General features: G+C 46.3%; 3 protein-coding genes across 4 annotated transcripts in view; 1 reads left to right on the plus strand and 2 right to left on the minus strand.

The window, feature by feature from the left end:
• Nucleotides 1-1,887: 1,887 nt before the first annotated feature.
• zar1 (zygote arrest 1) lies at nt 1,888-4,648 on the minus strand. The gene is made up of 4 exons (XM_038792965.1): nt 3,532-4,648; nt 2,412-2,504; nt 2,255-2,329; nt 1,888-2,161 (listed from the first exon to the last, which is right to left on the minus strand). The coding sequence occupies exons 1-4, from the start codon at nt 4,519-4,521 to the stop codon at nt 2,018-2,020; spliced, it is 1,302 nt and encodes a 433-aa protein (XP_038648893.1). The 5' UTR covers nt 4,522-4,648; the 3' UTR covers nt 1,888-2,017.
• On the minus strand, nt 4,629-18,919 carry slc10a4 (solute carrier family 10 member 4). The gene is made up of 3 exons (XM_038791228.1): nt 18,380-18,919; nt 16,965-17,175; nt 4,629-5,636 (listed from the first exon to the last, which is right to left on the minus strand). The coding sequence occupies exons 1-3, from the start codon at nt 18,859-18,861 to the stop codon at nt 5,118-5,120; spliced, it is 1,212 nt and encodes a 403-aa protein (XP_038647156.1). The 5' UTR covers nt 18,862-18,919; the 3' UTR covers nt 4,629-5,117.
• Nucleotides 15,060-20,369, plus strand: part of LOC119962931 (peptidoglycan recognition protein 1-like) — a 28,353-nt gene continuing 23,043 nt past the window's right edge. The window contains exon 1 of one of the 2 annotated variants that reach the window (XM_038791231.1): nt 15,060-15,200. The gene's annotated coding sequence lies outside the window, so the exon portion shown is untranslated. The remainder of the gene's footprint in view (nt 15,201-20,369) is intronic. The other variant, XM_038791230.1, reaches the window with a different exon arrangement.

Consider the following 20,369-nt stretch of genomic DNA (forward strand, 5'->3'; position numbering starts at 1 on the left):
TACCCAAAGTACAGCTTGAATGAAGAACTGCTGATTAGCTATGCTATGGAGATGTTAAATGTTCTGAAAGATGCACACAAACTCGATTGCAAGATTTTAGCTGGCCCCAGTTACAAAAGGTAAATATTTCACTTCATGTGGACATTTCCACACCATGAACAGGATGATTGAACCATGGCATGATCTCTATTTTAAAAAGTCCCCATCTCTTTCTTGGCTAGTTTATCTAAATTTTAGATTGGAGCTATTCAATTAACAGACTCTGTCCCTACACCAAGTGGTGTGTTTAAGATCTATCTCCAATTTCCAAGACCAGATGGCCAGTAAACTAATTTAATGCTAATTGTCACTTTTTTTTTTAAATAAAAACTCATGTCGTGAAATTATAGCCCGGGGGTGAAGGTATTCTTGATTAAAATGATTTACCAAAAGTGAGTGTTCTGAAGTAGGGGTTTATTTAGTGTACATTCCTTGAATCATTTGTTTACAAACACGTTCTCATCAATATATGCAGCTGGCAAAAGCATTCATTGCCTTACGGCAAGAAGTTGGGGCCCCTTTAAGCTTGCCCTGCCATTTAATACGATGACTGATCCACTCTGCCTCAACTCCATTTCTCATGTCTAGTCTCCAGAATCCTTCCATCCCATTAATCTGTGTCCATCTCAAATGTCCTGGCATCCACAATGCTAGGGTAGTGAATTCTACAGATTCACACCCTTGCAGTAATTTCTCCTGTTTTACATCTGCAACCCAAAGAACATTACAACAGAACAAGCCTTTTGGCCCACTAAGCCAGCACTGATTTAGACCCAATTGCCCAAACCATCTGTATTCCTCCCTACATCTGCTTTCACCACATCCTCTGGCAACATGTTCTAGACACCCACCACCCTCTGAAATGAAAATAGCTTATTGTCACAAGTAGGCTTCAAATGAAGGTTACTGTGAAAAGACCCCTAGTTGGCACATTCCAGCGTCTTGTTCGCATGAAGAACACGCTGCACATCTCACCATAACTCTTTCCCCACCTCCCCCTTGAATTACAAGTCTTCCACCTTAGGAGAAAAAGCTTTTGACTATTAACCAGTCTATCACTCGTAATTTTGTCGACTTGTTCTAGATTGCCCAGGAGGTAGGGTTGTATAACTGTAGACACTAGACGAATGGAAAGGCAGACCTATGTCATCAAAATTCACTTATTAAAAACCAATACAGTACTAGCAGATGGATTCACCCAAGCCATTATTTCCTCAAAAAAAGGAACATTGTTACATCCATTACATTGGAATATATTCCATTAAAATACCACTCACTTTTAGTCACAAAACTAGTAATGAGTCATGCAGGAATTCATCATAAGCTCATTGAGCTATAGCTACCTTCAACCCAACTGCATTGAGAGCCACCTATATAAAGTATCGCAATGTGCCAATGCTTGACTAATATGAAAGGAATCACTTAATCTATGCTAACTAGACAGAAGGTTGGGAAAATGTTGAACAGAATGCAAGGTTTTCCAATAAAATGTGCCAAATTCAGCTGATGTGTTTTACAGTGAAAGTTCAGTAAACTGCCCAGAGAAAAATTAACAAACTAGTCAGCCCAGAGAAAAGTTAAGTCACCACAAACTAGTTCCTGCTCCCTTTTAAACAAGTGCCAATACGTTTTTATCGCTTCATGTTTGGACATTTACAAAGGAATTCTTGAAGGTGCCTATGCCAGTTTTGCTTATGGTTCTCCTCCTTTGTCTGAGACTATTTAATCAAAGACTTCAGTCCTAAGACTATTAACCCAGGGCTGTTGAAAGTGGTTAGGAAGGATTTTAATCTTCAGACATTGCTTATTGCAATGTCCCCATTTCAAGTGATGACAAGAGAAACGTGCTTTTTTTTTTTTACACACTTTATTTCCTTCAGCTCTGTGCAATCGTTTAAATAAACCAAAAAGAAAAAAAGTCAATTCCTGCATTCCATTAACTTAAGAGTCCTTGCAGAAATCAACGCTACCATCGAAATCAAATGATATATTTGAAGCTGAAAGTGCTGTCACAGGAGAGCCGTTTGCCTTTGCATCTCCCACAGAGATCCTGGCGATGTGGTCTCTTTGGGTCAACGTGGCGCATTTTGATAGGACATGTACATCTTGTCTGTTTGCAGGTCTGATGGGCAGGAAAAAACAAGTCTCACTGTCTGGATGCTGGATCCTCCTCAGTAAACGTCTACACAGGCTGTGTGCTTCCTGCGCTACTTACTTGACAGGTGATGTCCTCGACACGGTAAGGGTTGTAGGCCTTCTCGCAGGTTCTGCAAAACTGCTTAAAGTAGACCTGTCCATCAAGGAGATGCATGATGTAGATAATTCTCAAGACATTACATATATTTTTTTTGAACCAACCTTTTCACACTTACCTTGTTAGTGCCTTGGACACACCAAACGTAAGCACTCTCCCAGCGAGCGTTACAATCTTTGCAATGGAAGTATCCGTATTTCTGCTCGAGGAACTAAAATTAAAGTGTAGACGCATTTAGGACACATCGGCAATCCAACTGCACACGTGTATTCATTGCTAACCGCGCCCAACCAAGTGGCCCCAAATTAATCTGCAGCCAGTTTAGACTCCGGATGGAGCTGCTGCATCCAGCCTGCAGTGAAGTGGTCGCAGCTAAATTAAGTTGGCCCCTTGATGGCGAAGGTCTTTAGTCGACACCATGTCCCGAGACTAGTTTTGTGCCACAAGTGTTTCTGGTGCTACTCATGCCGGGCTTACTCTTTCCCAATCACCGGCCAAAGCTACTGGGGGAATGTTCCAGGTTTTCCCCCAATTATTTAAATGGCAAGTGGTGATCGGCCTAAGAGGCAGGGGAAGGTTACTCAAGGTGACAATTGCTGATTGATTTGATGGTTATTGAAGCCGGACAGCCAACTGGAGCTCAACTGCTACTCCTAAAGGTGCACTTTTAAACGGACGATGAAAATCGTGTTCAACTATTTAGATTGTGCAGGACTTTGTTTTGGAGAAATATATATCAGATATCCCACGAGAATATCATGCCTTTTTAACCAAGACAATTAGTTTAAATTATTATGCCCCAATCTCGCCATATATGGCCCTGGATACAAGACACCTTGGGGCGTTTAACCATGTTAAAAGGTGTATCATTAGAATCCTTAACAGTGCAGGAGGCATTCGGCCCATCGAATCTGCACCCACTTCCCCTCCCCATCCTAATAACACGAAGGGACAATTTAGTATTTCCAGTCCACCTAAACTGCACATTTTTGGACTTTGCAATTTGTTGTCGGAAGTATTAGCGATTTAAAGACGAAATTCATTATTCTTCGCAATGCCCAATAGTTTATATCGACGTTAGTCATTTACCAGGTCAGATTAATAGTCTTACTCCAAATGAAACATTAAATCTCTCTCCAGATACTGCCAGACCCGTTGAGCCTATAGTTTTATTGTGATTTCACATGGAACGGGAGGGGGTGGAACGGGGGGGAACGAGACACGAGAAAGTAACTCACCTGAAATCTCAGACGTTTCTCTCTTGGGGTGGTTTTAGTCACGTTTCCAGAGTCTTGCTCGTTTTCACCTGTCGCTGGATCCTCGGGCTGTTCGGGTGGCTCAGTTGGACCGTCCACAATTGCAGTTCCCTTCTCTTCACATTCCTCCACCTGCTCGGATGTCCTTTCCGCCGCCACTGCCGGCTCCTCTCCCACCGCCACCACCACTGGCTCCTCCTCGCCCGCCACCACCACTGGCTCCTCCTCTCCCGCCACTGGCTCCTCCTCGCCCGCCACCACCACTGGCTCCTCCTCACCCGCCACCACCACTGGCTCCTCCTCGCCCGCCACAACCACTGGCTCCTGCTCCTCCTCTCCCACCGCCACCGGCTCCTCCTCTCCCGCCACTGGCTCCTCCTCTCCCGCCACTGGCTCCTCTCCCGCCACCGGCTCCTCCTCTCCCACCGCCACTGGCTCCTCTCCCGCCACCGCCGCCTGCTGAGGTTTCTCTGCTGGCCCTCTGGGATCAGCTTGGCCAACAGCCCGCGGCTCCCCCCTCGACAGGAAGGTGTTCAGATTGGGAGATACGATGGGAGAGTAGATGGCCATGGTCCTCCGAAAGCGGACATTCTTGGGCATGCTGGCCTGGCTGCCCTGCACTGAAGGCCGGCGCTTGACTGCTCCTCTGCGCCGCATGGTCATCATCACCAGGGTCCTGGGACCGAGCGAGCATTGCACAGACGCATCGGTTCTGGGATTAACCTGAACACCCACATCTTTGGTGTTTGCTTTTCTCAGTCTCGGGGTCAAGTTGGGGTTCACCTGGGATAAGATAGCTTTAAGCTGAGCCCGTTGATAATTGTCGAAATATTCGCTGGGGTCACCATAGTTGCTTAAATAATTCCTCTGTCTCCAGGTAGATCCTTTTGGCCGGCTGCTTATGTATTGGTAAGAATAGGGATTATATTGTGAGTAGATATAATCAAACGCATCTTCACCTAAGGTAGCCATAGTGTCAGGCTGAGGCTGGCTCCCCTGCTCTGTTTAAATAGTCCACCCAAACCAGCCACTTGCAAAGTCCCATTAGTTAAATCAGTCCATTTAACAAGCTCCACTCACGGCTTTTCGGCAACTTTTATTAGCAATGAGCGAACAAAACATGGCAATTAGAATAAAAGGTGTTGTGGAAGGTACATTACGTTGTGGCTCCGCTAATTCTAGTGAATTCCAAGATATTGCGGGTCTCTGCTAGTTTAGAAATATTGTAAATGAACATAGATTACGTCTCCTTAAAGTTTATTCACGAAACATCAACAGGTTTTCGAGCAGCAGGTGGAGTATATCGATACACAACTGTGTCCTGGAGGATTCACTTCTTGACATGTTAAAGATTAGCAATCATTTAAACCCGGCAGCTTGCAAAAATTTACATTTTTACTCAAAACTACTCGTTAAATCTCATTAATTTTGAACTCCATTACATTCATTTCCCCCAAAAGACACTGAATCGCACAGAGTATGTGACAATGTCAAGATTAATGATCAATGAGCGATGACAGGTTTAGTGGGCAGTGGTGAAACTAGTGTGAGCTCGTTGCTATTCACTGTTATTGCCTATCGCTGGCAGTGGGCTCCATCATGACAGCACGTTGTTCACTCCTACTCACTGCTCCATAAGCTGAATCAGTCAGCTCTTCCTCCTTGAGCTTCTTGTATGAAATATCAGTGTCATCATCCTGGTCTGCCGGCTCGGTGTCTAACTCGCCTCTTGTGTAGATTTTATATGCCAGAACAAACAGGGCAGCTTCTGCAACTTGGAATAAAGCATAGAGCAGCGGGAACATGTAGATGCCGCCAATTACCTGGGGAGGGAAGGCTAATTTCAGGATGGCTGTGCAGAGTTGGACGTTTTGACAACCGGTCTCCAAAGAAACTGTCCTTTTGCAGTTTGGAGGTAATTTGAAGAGAGCGCCTAGACCATAACCGGCGACATATCCAGCCAGCGGCATCAGTACAGCCACCAGGTATACAGAAGCTGGGATGGTGGCCAGTAGATCAGGTCCCAGCAAGATGCCAGTGAGGATGAAGAGGATTATCAGAGTGACCAGCAAGGACCACAAGGAAACCTAGAAAAGGAAGATTGTTTTTAAAATAATTTCACCATGTGCAAATTCTACTCTTTTTACTAGTTTAAATATTTTCACATTAATTTTCTAAATGGGAGGTCAGCCACTTTGAATCTAAAAAGGATGCGGCAGAATGCTGCCTGAAAGGCAAAAAGCTAGAAATAGCACAGGTCCAAAGTGACTTGGATGTTGACCTTTACACCTAAATGGAAGAGATTACAAGTGAGGAAAGTTGTGCTTCAGTTATACTAAACTCTGGGCAGACCACACCAGGAGTACTGTGAGTGATTCTGGGCACTGCACTTGCCCCATGCCACCATCTCCCTTCCTAATGTCACTGGATCAGAAATCCAGAGAGCCAGGCTGATGCTTTGAGTCATGGCTTTAAGTCCAAAATAGCAAGTGGTGACATTTTAATTCAATTAATTAATGAATCTGAAATTAAAAGTCAGTTTTAGTAATAGTGACCATGACACTATCAGATTGTCATAAAATCCATCCAGTTCATTAATGTTCCTTTAGAAGAGGAAATCTGCCATCCTTACCTGGTCGGGCCTACATGAGACTCCAGACCCATGCAATGAAGTTGACTCTTAACTCCTCTGAAATGTTCAGCTTCACCAAACCACGGCAGAAAAGTCAAATTAGAAAATGACAGACCACCTGGCATCAAACTAGGCACTGGAAATCACAACAGCATACCTTGCTACCATCAACACTGAGTCAATGAGAAGTTTAGGGCAGTACACCAGGAGCAGCACCAGGCATACCGAAGAATGACGTGACAATCTGGTGATGCTACAACACAGGACTCCCTGCATGTCAAACAGGAACATACAAGTATTATTCCAGACACCTCCATCACCATCCTGAGTAATGACAGGACAGTGGTATACAGTCAGGAAGATGGTGTCCTCAACATTGAATCCAAACCCCACAAAATCTCATGGCATCAGACAAGGAAACCTCTCGCTGGTTACAACCTACTATCCTCCCTCAGCTGATGAGTCATCGCTGCTTCATATTGAATACCACTTGGAAGAAGCACTGAGGGTCACAAGTCATATATGTACTCTGGTTGTGGGATTTCATCAACAGTGACTGTCACTACTAACCAGGTCCTGAAGGAAATTCTGCTCAATTGGACCTGCAGAAAATGGTGATGGAAAACCTACTTGCCCTCGCCCTCACCAATCTACCACAGATGCATCTGTCCACGACACTATTAATGGGAGTGACTAGTGCACAGACCTTGTGCAGTCAAAATCCATTGACAGACTGAGGATACCATTTATCATGTAGTGGGCACTATCATCACAATGAGAAGTTTAGGGCAGTACACCAGGAGCAGCACCAGGCATACCGAAGAATGACGTGACAATCTGGTGATGCTACAACACAGGACTCCCTGCATGTCAAACAGGAGAAGCTGCATGCAATGCATATAGTTAAGTAATCCCAAAACAAACGGACCAGATCTAAGTTCTGCAGCTTTGCCACATGCAGTCGTGAATCATGTTGGACAATCAATTAACCAAAGGAGGTCTCTCCACAAATAGCCCATCCACAATGATGGGGGGGTCCAGCACATCTGTGAACAAGAGATGGATGAAATATTTGCAGCCAAAAGTGCTGAGTGGATGATCTACCTTGGTCAGCTCCCGAGGCCCCAGACATCACAGATTGCAGTCTTGCCAAATCGATATCACTCCACGTGATATTGAGAAATTGCTGAGGGCACTGGACACAGTAAAGGCTGTATACATGGACAAAGGTACCTGGCAATATCCCAACAGTAATACTGAAGACTTATATTCCAGGACAAGCCATACCCCTAGCCAATCTGCCCAACAATGTGAAAAATTGCCCATGTATGACCTGACCATAACACATCTTATCTTGACAATTGCCACCCAATCTATCTACTCCATCATCAGCAAAATAATGGCATCAAGACAGCATTTGACTGAGTATGGCATCAAGGAGCCCGAGCAAAATTGAAGTCAATGGGAATCGGGGGGGAAGCTCTCCATTGCATTTAATTCTAACTAGCACAAAGGAAGATGGTGGTGATGGTTGGAGGCAAATCAGCTCAGTCACGGGACATCACTGGAGGAGTTCCTCAGGCATAACCTGTTGTATCATCAATGACCTTCCCTTCATCTTGGCTGCAGCTCCAACATCACTCAAGATGCTGAACACCATTGATACAAAACAACCCACTTTATTGGCACCCCATCCACCACCTTAAACATTTACTCTGTTCACTACCAGCCCACAATGGCAGCCGTGTGTATCATATACAAGATGCATTGCAGCAACTCGTCAAACCTTCTTTGATAGCACCTTCCAAACCTGCCACCTAAAAAGATGATTGCAGCAGATACATGGGATCTGAAAATTCCCCTCCCAGCCCACACAGCATTCTGACTTGGAAGTATGTCACCATTCCCTCACTGTCGCTGGGTCAAAGTCCCTTCCTAACAGTACTGTGGGTGTACATACACCATGTGGACTGAAGAAGTTCAAGAAGACAGTCCTCCACCACCTTCTCAAGTGTAATTAGGGATGGGCAACAATTAGGGATGGCCCACATCCTGTGAAATAGTAATGTTTTTAAAAATGTCTGGAATTTATAACATTGGGGGATGATACGATTGAAGTTTCAAAGATATTAAGGGGAACAAGTAGGACCTGGAGACATATCTAACAAATAGAGCCAGTCTTTTTAGTTGTAAAATTAGGAAACACTTCCACATAAGGGTGATAGAAGTTTGGGACTTTCTTTCGTAAAAGACCATTGATGTTAGCTCAATTGTTCAGTTTAAATCTGAAATTGATAGATGTTTGTTAACCAAAGGAATTAAGACATATGGGAAAATGCAGGTCATTGGAGTTAGTTCACAGATCAACTATGATCTCACTGAATGATGGAACAGGCTTGAGCATATTCCTGGTTCTATGTCCCTAAAAATTGCAAATTGTGTATTATTTTTAATTAATTTACACAATGTGGGGGTTCCTGGCTGGACCAGTATTTATTGCCAATCCCTAGTTGCCCTCTATATTTGGACAGGATTTAATTTGGGCACAAAGGCTCCAATAAATGTTGTATGAGGGATCAGGCATTAACAGCGCACTCAATATGGTTGTAAGATGCTAAGATTTTTGGGGATGTCCCTTATCATCTGTGAACCCAGAATTCATTTAAGCTCCAAGAATTTTTGGGGATGATAAATGTTGTATAGAGAAACTCACTGAATACAAATCAAGAACTAGTGCATATAGACACATTTGGATTGGGTTTTAACTGATAGTTCAGAACATTATAAATTTGCATTATTAAAAAATTGCAGGTGCTAGAAAACTGAACAAAGGTATGTACTTCAAGCATTCATCTCAAAGGTAAAATATACTGTATTAATCCAATTTAATTTAAACTCCTTTGATGGGGTAAAGCCAACATCAGAGGTGAGTAAAAAACGGTCAGGTCAGAATTAGATGGAAAATAATGAGGATATGTGAAAAGAAAGCTAATTTTAATGGGAGATTTCAATCAATCAAATACAACTTGTTTCAATATCGATATAATGCAGACTGATTCAAGTGAAGCCATAAGGTACAATGCACACACATCTTGATATGGTAATGGTTAGTGACCCGTGTAATACACTTTGCAGACGAGGAACGTCACCAAAGACAAAACTAATCACAGGATAATAAAGTTCAATTAGATTTGGGATGCATTAATACAAAAGACCAACAACAATGACTGCAATTTTAAATACCCAACTTCAAGGGAAAATAAATAAATAAATAGGGTAGATTGTTTAACAGCTGCTCAGCGAAGGCTAGATCAAAGTTGCAGTAGAAGTGATTTTCAGCTGCCAGTCAGTCCACTCACGGGGAAAGGGAAAGTTGGAAAATCCAGCAGTTTCTCTGTGGAGTCAACATAAATAGGCTATTAAAGGAAAAGACGGAATGGAGAAATGGAAGAAACTGGCAATGAATGAAAGATTTTTGTGGGGATAGCCGGAACATTCGGAATACTTAAAAATTATGCCAAGCATCACATAGCTGCTTCCCAACCCACTCCAAAATTGCAATGATCCAAGGCATTCTGACTTTTCCCTGGAATTATCCTACTTTTGGGGCCCTAACTTAATGATCATGACAAAATGGGACTGTTTCTTATAAAGTTAAAACCCTGCACATATCTCACATCATAGCCCTTAAGTGGAACTGAGGTTACAATTTGTTTAAACTACACTGGAATGCAATACTTCCAACAATGAAAACTCAATCATACAGCTGATTATACATATTCACAACCGCATAACATAATGAAAAAAGATCTCTGTTTATAATTACCAATTTACATAAGAAATAAGTGATGGAGTAGGCCATTCCCCTCTTCGAGCCTGCTCTGTCATTCAATAAGGTCATAGCTGATCTTCTAATAATATTAATATTCATTTCGGCACGCGAGTACTCTTTCTTCTCCCACGTACATAGGGTCTACTCTCGGATAGACTTCTTCGTGGTGAGTAGGGGACTGATTCCGAGAGTGGAGGAGGCCGAGTATTCGGCCATTGCAATCTCCGACCACGCTCCGCATTGGATAGAGTTGGAGATGGGGAGGTGCGGGACCAGCGCCCGTTGTGGCGGTTGGATGTGGGGTTGTTAGCGGAGGAGGAGGTGTGTAGGAGGGTCCGGGCAAGTATTGAGGGGTACCTCGAGGTGAATGATACGGGGGAGGTTCAGGTGGGGATGGTCTGGGAAGCCCTGAAGGCAGTGATTCGTGGGGAGCTGATATCCATCCGGGCACACAGGGAGAGGAGCGAGAGGAGTGAGAGGGATAGACTGGTGGGAAAGATGCTGGAGGTAGACAGGAGGTACGCAGAGGCACCAGAGGAGGGACTGTTGGGGGAGAGGCGCAGCCTGCAGGCTAAATTTGATCTGCTGACCACTAGAAAGGCGGAGGCACAGTGGAGGAAGGCACAAGGGGCAGTGTACGAACATGGTGAAAAGGCAAGTAGGATGCTGGCTCATCAGCTCCGCAAGCGGGATGCGGCTAAGGAAATTGCTGGAGTGAGAGACAAGAGTGGGAATGTGGTGCGGAAGGGGGTAGAGGTGAATGAGGTCTTCAAGGACTTTTACGGGGAACTGTACCGGTCGGAGAAAACGGGGGAGAGGAGGGGAATGGAGAGGTTCCTCGACGGGCTTACTTTCCCGAAGGTGCAGGAGGAGAAGGTGGAGGGGTTGGGTGCGCCGATTGAGCTGGAGGAGCTAGTTAAGGGGATCGGGCAGATGCAGTCAGGGAAGGCACCGGGGCCGGATGGGTTCCCGGTGGAATTTTATAAAAAGTTTGTGGACCTAGTGGGCCCCTTACTGGTGCGGACACTCAATGAAGCGTGGGAAGGGGGGACTTTGCCCCCGACGATGTCGCGGGCGCTGATCTCATTAATTTTAAAGAGGGACAAGGACCCCCAGCAGTGTGGTTCATACAGGCCCATATCTCTCCTCAACGTGGATGCTAAGGTGCTGGCAAAAAATCCTGGCCATCTGGATAGAGGACTGTGTGCCAGGGGTTGTGCACAAGGACCAGACAGGATTTGTGAAGGGAAGGCAGCTGAACACGAATGTGCGGAGATTGTTGAATGTCATCATGATGCCGGCGATTGAGGGGGAGGCAGAGATAGTGGTGGCGCTGGATGCGGAGAAGGCCTTCGATAGAGTGGAGTGGGGGTACCTATGGGAGGTGTTGGGGAGGTTTGGATTTGGTTAAGGGTTCATTAGATGGGTAAGGCTGCTATATGAGGCCCCGATGGCGTGCGTGGCCATGAATGGGAGGAGGTCGGAGTACTTCCGGCTTTACCGAGGACCAGGCAGGGTTGCCCCCGTCCCCCTTGTTGTTTGCACTGGCAATCGAGCCGCTGGCGATGGCGTTGAGGGATTCAGAGAGGTGGAGAGGCTTGGTGCGAGGTGGGGCGGAACATAGGGTGTCGTTGTATGCCGATGACCTGTTACTGTATGTGGCGGACCCGGTGGGAGGGATGCCGGGGTTGATGGAGCTGCTAGCTGAGTTTGGGACCTTTTCAGGTTATAAATTAAATTTAGGCAAGAGTGAGGTGTTTGTGCTGCACCCTGGAGACCAGGAGGAAGGAATTGGTAGGCTCCCGCTTAGGAGGGCAGGGGAGAGCTTTAGGTACCTGGGGGTGCAGGTGGCCAGGGACTGGGGGACTCTTCACAAACATAATTTCACCAGACTTGTAGATCAGATGGAGGAGGAGTTCAAGAGGTGGGACATGCTGCCATTGTCGTTGGCGGGGAGGGTACAGTCCGTCAAAATGACGGTGCTTCCGAGGTTCTTGTTCCTCTTTCAGTGCCTGCCCATCTTTATCCCCAGGGCCTTCTTTAGGAGAGTGACTAGCAGTATTTTGAGCTTTGTGTGGGCACATGGGACTCCGAGAGTGAAGAGTGTGTTCCTGGAGCGAGGGAGGGATAGAGGCGGGCTGGCGCTGCCCAACCTTCTGTGGTACTATTGGGCGGCCAATGTGTCAATGGTACGTAAATGGGTGATGGAGGGGGGAGGGGTGGCGTGGAAAAGAATGGAGATGGCGTCATGTAGAGGTACGAGCCTGGGTGCCATGGTAACGGCGCCGTTGCCGCTCTCCCCTAAGAGGTTTACTACGAGCCCGGTGGTGGCGGCGACCCTAAGAATCTGGGACAGTGGAGATGGCATCGGGGGCTCCACTGGGTGGCAATCATCGGTTCATCCCAGGGAACAAGGATCGGGATTTAGGGGGTGGCAAAGGGCGGGCATCAGTAAATTGATAGACCTGTTTATTGGTGGGAGGTTTGCGGGCCTGGGGGAACTGGAAGATAAATTTGGGCTTCCCCAAGGGAACATGTTCAGATACTTGCAGGTAAAGGTGTTTGCTAGGCGACAGGTAGAGGGATTCCCTCTGCTGCCCTCGCGGGGGACGATGGACAGAGTGCTTTCGGGGGTGTGGGTCAGAGAGGGGGAGGTGTCTGACATCTATAAGGTAATGCAGGAGGTAGAGGAGTCGTCAGTGGAGGAGCTGAAGGCTAAATGGGAGGAGGAACTTGGGGAGCAGATAGAGGACGGGACTTGGGCGGATGCCTTGGAGAGAGTCAACTCTTCCTCCTCATGTGCGAGGCTTAGTCTCATCCAATTTAAGGTGCTGCACCGGGCCCACATGTCCGGGACTAGGATGAGTAGGTTCTTCGGGGGTGAGGACAGGTGCACCAGATGTTCGGGGAGTCCAGCGAACCACGCCCATATGTTCTGGACATGCCCAGCACTGGAAGAATTCTGGAAGGGGGTGGCAGGGATGGTGTCGAGGGTGGTTGGATCCAGGGTCAAACCAGGGTGGGGACTCGCGATGTTTGGAGTTGCGGTAGAGCCGGGAGTGCAGGAGGCGAAAGAGGCCGGTGTCCTGGCCTTTGCGTCCCTAGTAGCCCGACGAAGGATCCTGCTACAGTGGAAGGATGCGAGGCCCCCAAGTATGGAGACCTGGATCAGTGACATGGCGGGATTTATAAAATTGGAAAGGGTCAAATTTGCCCTGAGAGGATCAATACAAGGGTTCTATAAACGATGGCAGCCTTTTCTGGACTTCCTGGCTCAAAGATAGGTATCTTGGTCAATAGCAGCAGCAACCCGGGGGGAGGTGTTCCTTATTGTAGTTTCTATTCTGTAATTTAATATTGTGTTAATTTGCATTGCTGTTAAAATGCTGTGTTGTTCATGGAGGTGGGGCAAATGTTTATGATTGCTAATATTATTGTTATTTTTGGTATTTTACTATGGTGTGTTATTGTTGTATAAATTCAAAATTTTTCAATAAAAATTATTTAAAAAAAAATTAATATTCATTTGTGTCACAAGTAGGCTTACATTATCACTGCAATGAAGTTACTGTGAAAGTCCCCTAGTCGCCACACTACAGCTGGCACCTATTTGGGTACACTGAAGGAGAATTCAGAATGTCCAATTCACCTAACAGCATGTCTTTTGGGACTTGTGGGAGGAAACTGGAGCGCCCGGGGGAAACTCAGGCAGACACGGGAGAACGTGCAGACTCCACACAGACAGTGACCCAAGCCGGGAATCAAACCTGGGACCCTGGTGCTGTGAAGCAACAGTGCTAACCACAGTGTTACCGTGTCACCCATACCCCATATCTACCTTCATATACAATCCCCATTATCCCTTAATTCCCTCAACATTCAAAAATCTATCATCTCTGTTTCTAACACACTCAACGACGGAGCATCCAGAACTCTGGGATATTCCAATTCCAAAGGTTAACCACTACTTGAGTGAAGAAACTTTTGCACTTCTCAGTTTTGCAAGTCTGACTCCTTATTCTGAAAGTGGAATTCAGGTTTTAGTTTCTCCAACCAGGGGAAGCATTCTACCAGAATCTTCCCCATCAAGCCCCTTAAGAATTTTACACTGTCTGCTTCAACAAGATCTCCTCATATTCTTCTTAATTCAAGATAACTTAGGCCAAGTCTACTCAATATCTTCCCAGAGGATATGTCTATAATCCATCTAATGAATCTTCATCGCACTCCATTCAGGAGTATGTCCTTCCTTAGGTGAGGGGACCAAAACTATATACAGTTTTCCAGGCATGATCTCATTAAGCCCCTAATAGCTGTAGCCTTTTTCATTTTTTCTACAAAGAGATTATTGTTGAGACTAATATACCATTTGAATCTATGCAGTTTCCCATTTCTGTAGCTATGTGATATAGGCATTTGAGGATTTCCATCCTGTAGGTTACTTTGAAGTGTTCACTTGCGCCACATTCAATTTCTTCTCTTCAAAGCTTTTGGAGTAGGGTATGTTATTTATACTCACAATAAACAATGGTAGTATTTACCAGATTTTCTAATAATGAATTCAGGAAAATTATAAACTTCTAACATAATGTGGTTAGTACTGTTGCTTCACAACACCAGGACCCCGGGTTTGATTCCCGGTTTGGGTCACTGTCTGCGCAGTGTCTGCACGTTCTCCCTGTGCCTGAGTGGGTTTCCTCCGGGTGCTCCGGTTTCCTCCCACAAATCCCGAAAGACGTGCTGTTAAGTGAATAGGACATTCTGAGTTCTCCCTCTGTGTACCTCAACAGGCGCCGAAATGTGGCTACTAGGGGATTTTCACAGTAACTTCATTGCAATCTTAATGTAAGCCTACTTGTGACAATAATAAAGGTTATTATTGTTATTAATCGTGGAAGTGGTAATATCAAAGGAATAAAATGGCTTTATGATGTAGTTAAACACACATTTCTCAGTAAAGTCCAGAAATGAAACTTGCAATTGCAATGTTTTAGAAAAAGCAGAAGTTATGTTTACCCCATGTGGAAGTGAAATGAAGAAGTCTCCAAATAAAGGTTTGAACCAAGTAACCACTTTACAGTAAGAGAACTTTGAGCCTTATAAACAATTGTAATGCACTGACCTGAATATCTATTTTGCTTTTTATTCCCAATAACCTCCAGCCAGGAGAACACCACTCAAAGGCAGGTGAGATTTTTTACAGTAGTTTTTTATATCAACCATTAAGATAACATAGTGTTATTTACCAGAATCACATAAATAGATAGTGTATCTCTTTAAATCTTATCCAAAGGACAGAACCACGAATTGCACTGGATGTCAGCAGAAATTATGCAGACAATCTGTCATGGCTCTTAAACTCACAACCTCCCGAGTCAGTGACACAATCTGTATTGGTACTCTATCCTTTGGTATAAACTTTGGTATTGTTCTTGGTATTTCTCAACAGTGAAGGAAATATTAACATTATGTTTAAATCTTTGTTTGCACTTAATATATTAGACTTCCACACCAGACAATTGTGATTGAGACCTGACGCAGGACTCATTTGAAGGAGGTTAATACAGAGCTACAGTTAAAGTAATTGTACTCAGGTAAAATTTATGTTAGAGCACCATCTCTTGCATTGGTGCAAAGTAGTTTTGATGCACATTGATGGGAATTGTTACCAACAATGACTTCTGAACACATCAAAGCAAAGCAGGGATGAACCCTCTCCTAAAGTGCTATTTCACACCACTTGAATTTCACACAACAGTCAAAAACATGTTTGAAAAAATCCTTTGGGTCACCTAGGCATCTTATAAAACTAGTACGGAGTGTTTTAATACTGTGACAAAACACTCTTCCCAGGATGAACGATTAGCTGTTGGGGAGTTAAATGTCACACTTCCATTCGCCAAGCATATAAATGTATGCAGCTCCCCCCTGACAAAGCAGAGTGTGAATGCAACTGGCCAAAATTCCAAAACTGTTTTCGAAGAAGGGTCCATGCACAAAGCATTAACTGGCTTGTTCTCTCCACTGTTGCTGCCTGACCCACTCAGTGTTTCCAAAAAGTCAAATGTTTTTTTCAGATCTCAATTATCTGTGCTTTCTGCTCTCAATGTTCACTCGATGAGTTGGGTTTGAGAGCACAGGTCTTTTGAGAGACCGGTAAGTGGCATAATATTGTAAGATCTATTTGTCCTGTTACTTTTGTATTGCAAATCCCACTGGACTAAATTGAAGTCTCCATGTGTCAATTTAAATCGGCAATATATTGGAAAGAAAATTCTATAAAAACACGAGCAAGTCCCAATAAAATTTAAATCTTTAGTTAGGACACTTTTCTAAAAATACATTACCATGTAATTGTGCTGGTTGGACGAATAGCTAATCAGGTCTGCTGGGGGTGAGATGATATCTCAAATCTGATATCAGATCTGCTATGAGTCAAGCCTTTAAATGCAGGCATTGCAGACTGTCATTTTTAATATGTATATATATATATATATTCTGCTTTTGTCAATGTTCACATGATCAAATCATCTTTACTAATTCTGATCCATATTTGAATTTCATGCGATTTACTATGTTGTTTGATTTATTCAGAAGGGGAACGCTTCTGATTTTTGACACTAAAGTAAAAGCATAATACAACAGATGCTGGAATCAGTAAAATAAACAGAAAATGCTGGAAAACCTCAGCAAGTCTGGCAGCACGGTGGAGAGAGAAACAGAGTTAATGTTTCGAGTCGCATATGTCTGAAGAAGAGTTATATGGATTCAAAATATTAACTCTATTTTCTCTCTCCACAATCACTGCCAGATTTGCTGTGTTTTTCAAGCATTTTCTGTTTTTTCTGATTTTTGAGCGTGCACTGGTTGAACAGACGATGGTTTTGAACAATCTTGACAGGGAGTTATGCGAGGGCAGACACTGCAATCTGCACATTCTGGTCACTGTACCTTGAGCAGAAAGTCTGCTGCTCTGATGTATCTGTGTCGGATAAACACACCCAGCCCAATCGGGAGTAAAGTGCAGCACAGGGTCAGGGTTATTGCACCAAAGGGCATGAGCTCAACCACAGGGGTATTAATCCAAGCTCGGCTGTAAATCCACAGACACAAGGGCATCAGTAGCAGGGCCATTAACGTGGAGGAGATAGTCATGATTATACTAAAAGGAAGGAAAAGAAGAAACAGATTAGACAAACGCTACAGTCTGTAGGCTCAGCACAGGCCAGTCACTGCACTGCGGTTTATTCACTACTTCTACAGGGCCATCCTCAATCGAGGGGGAGCTTGGACCCCATCGTTCATTCACCACATTCAGTCCGGTTTCTCAGACAGCAGCTTCACTCTTGTTCACTACCCATCCCTACCAGCATCCTACCCTCACGCCCACCAACACTCTCCCTCACCCTCACCGCATACCCTCCCTCACCGCACCCCACACCCTCCCTCACTTCCACCCCACACCCTTCCTCACCCTTCACCACATACCCTCCCTCACCCCCACCCAAAACTCTCCCTCACCCCACCCCACATCCTCCCTCACCCCTATCCTGCACCTGCACTCACCCCATGCCCCACCTATACCCTCCCTCATGCCCACACCATACACTCCGTCACCCCCACCCCATACGCTCGTCATCCCCACCCAAAACCCTCCTTCACCTTCACCGCATACCCTCCATCACCCCCACCCCACACCGTCCCTCAGCCCCAACCCACCCCCTCCCACACCTCCTTCCCACACCCTCCCTACGTTCTCACCACTTCCCCACCCCATACCCTCCCCCACCCCATCCACATCCCCATCCCATGCCCTCCCTCGCTCCCACCCCATATCCTCCCTCACCCCACCCCACTCCCTTTCTCACCCCACCCCATACCCTCCTCAACCACTCCCACACCCCCACCCCACAACCTCCCTCACTCCCATCTCATTCCTTCCCCCACCCCATACCCTCCCATACCCCATCCCACACCCTCCCTCACCCCCACCCCATACCGTCCCTCACACTCCACTCCCTCCCACACCCCGTCCCACACCCTCCCTCACCCCCATCCCACTCCCTCCCTCACCCTCACCCCATCCCACTCCCTCCACCACCTCCATCCCATTCCTCCCCCACCAACATCCCATTCCCTCCCCCACCCCCACCCCATTCCCACCCTCACCTGCGGACTCATCTCGCCTCTTACCCCCGCTCCGATGCTATTCCCGCTCATTAAATGGAGAGGGCGTTTTTAACTTTTCAGTTGCATTAATTTTCCTCAGTAGTTTCCAGGCGGCCGGATTCCATGTGGATGGCGGGTTTGTGAGGTGACTGACTCGCTGCTCCTGCTCCCTGAAGCGCGGCACTGGAGTTTCTTACCTGAGGTTCATATCGCCGTCGACCAACAGACACATGATGTTGGAGAGGTTTCCACCCGGGCAGCAGCCACACAGCAGCACGGCCACCGCGGCCACTTCACCCAGAGACATGACCAGGGCCAAGAGGAAGGCAACCAGGGGCATGATCACAAACTGCGAGATGGCGGCCAGCAGGACTCCCACCGGTCTCCCCAGGTGATAACCCAGCCGGCTGGTCTCCACCGTGCAGCCCAGGCCCAGCATAGTGAGACACAGGACCGCCCCCACCAGCACATTGACGCCTTGGTTGAGGGCAGAGTCCGGGCTCACATGGGGCAGCTCACTCGGGGCAACGCCGCTAAGGGTGGGGGCCTCCTGGCTCCACAGGCTGGCCGTACTGCTGAGGTTCACAGCACCGCTGTCATAGTCATCTGTCCAATTCACAGTACCCCACACAGCAGATGGGACCCAAGTAACATTTCTGACTGAAGTGGAGTTCTCCATCTGTGTGAGCTGCAGTTAGCTCTCTCTCTCTGTCCCTTTCTCTGTCCCTCCTTCTCTGTGTCCCTCTCTCTGTCACTCTCTGCCCCTCTCCCTCTGTCCCTCTCTCTGCCCCTCACTCTGTCCCTCTCCCACTCTCTCTGCCCCTCTGTCACTCTCTGTCCCTCTCCCTCTCTCTCTGCCCCTCTCTCTCTCTCTCTGCCCCTCTCTCGGTCCCTCTCCCTCTCTCTGCCCCTCTCTCTGTCACTCTCTGCCCCTCTCCCTCTCTCTCTGCCCCACTCTCTGTCCCTCTCTCTGTCACTCTCTCTGTCCCGCTCTCTCTGTCCCTCTCCCTCTCTCTCTGTCCCTCTCTCTGTCCCTTTGTATCCCTCTGCCTCTCTCTCTGTCACTCTCTATGACCCTCTCTCTCTGTCACTGTCCCTCTCTCTGTGCACCTCTCTCTGTCCCTCTCTCTCTCTCTGTCCCTCTCCGCCTCTCTCTCTGTCCCTCTCCTCCTCTCCCTCTCTCTGTGCTTCACACTCCCCTCCACATTCACTGTATTTTATATGATCTACAATCTCGCGGACCCATCGATCGATGGTTTCTCCCAGAAGGAGTTTATTGGAGAGTGGGAGCTCCCTGTCATCTTAGATGTCAGCATCAGAAGCCTGATTTGCATCTTCTTCAAGAGAGGACGTGGGTTTGAGCACAGGCTTCTCTGTTACTGATCGCAGCACCACTTCTTTCTTTCTCTTTTCCCCCCGAGGTTTCCATGTCTGGAATGAAGAAGAGCAATTGCGGCTCGGTGAGAAATCACAGAATTGGGAGGCTCTCCAATAATTTGCTGAGAAGATGTGTAAATTCTATTCCATACCGATTTCATTGGGAGCTTTCAGATTTGTTGTAGGTTCGAGCGGAGCAGTGGGACCAGAAGTATTCTTTAATATTCTTTCTGATGTGTGTGTAGGAAGTGCTGGTCCAGTGGGTGGCTCAGTGGCTGGAGTCTGCTGGAACCTGGCCGCCCTCCCCAGTCCTGGTGAATTGTCCCCGCTTCCACAGTCCCAGCCAAACACCAGCAGCCCAGCCCCCCTGCTGGGGTTCCCCGCGGGGTCAGTGCTTAAAGGAAAAGCTTCCCCGCTTACAAATAAACCTGCTTCATCTCGGGGCCCCACAGTAGTTGGGGTTTGACACGCGGATGCTCTTCATTCTGAACAGACATCCGCTGGAATTAGGTAAAACTAAACCTGAGCATCAGACTCCACAAAGCGCAGAGTTGATCACACGGAGTGAATACAATCTCCTCTCCTATGAAGCAAAGGGACAGCTAAAAAGAGCCCGCTTCTAAATGTTCATTCAGCCTGTTTGTTTTAAATGTTATTTTAATAACATGCATTGACATGGTATGATTGGATTGGATTTGTTTATTGTCACGTGTACCAAGATACAGTGAAAAGTATTTTTCTGCTAGCAGCTCAACAGATCATTAAGTAAATGGGAAGAAATTGGAATAAAAGAAAATACATAATAGGGCA

Source organism: Scyliorhinus canicula, chromosome 3 (assembly GCF_902713615.1).
Source record: "Scyliorhinus canicula chromosome 3, sScyCan1.1, whole genome shotgun sequence".
Taxonomy (NCBI): Eukaryota; Metazoa; Chordata; class Chondrichthyes; order Carcharhiniformes; family Scyliorhinidae; genus Scyliorhinus; species Scyliorhinus canicula.

Excerpts from the sequence above, each read along its gene's own strand:
- zar1 (XM_038792965.1), bottom strand. The coding sequence starts at position 4,521 with ATGGCTACCTTAGGTGAAGATGCGTTTGATTATATCTACTCACAATAT. Across the intron at positions 2,330-2,411 it reads GTGTCCAAGGCACTAACAAG|GTCTACTTTAAGCAGTTTTG; the intron begins GTAAGTGTGAAA and ends CTTGATGGACAG. Across the intron at positions 2,162-2,254 it reads TCGAGGACATCACCTGTCAA|ACCTGCAAACAGACAAGATG; the intron begins GTAAGTAGCGCA and ends CCTGCCCATCAG.
- slc10a4 (XM_038791228.1), bottom strand. The coding sequence starts at position 18,861 with ATGGAGAACTCCACTTCAGTCAGAAATGTTACTTGGGTCCCATCTGCT. Across the intron at positions 17,176-18,379 it reads GACGGCGATATGAACCTCAG|TATAATCATGACTATCTCCT; the intron begins GTAAGAAACTCC and ends CCTTCCTTTTAG. Across the intron at positions 5,637-16,964 it reads CAGCAGACTTTCTGCTCAAG|GTTTCCTTGTGGTCCTTGCT; the intron begins GTACAGTGACCA and ends TTCCTTTTCTAG.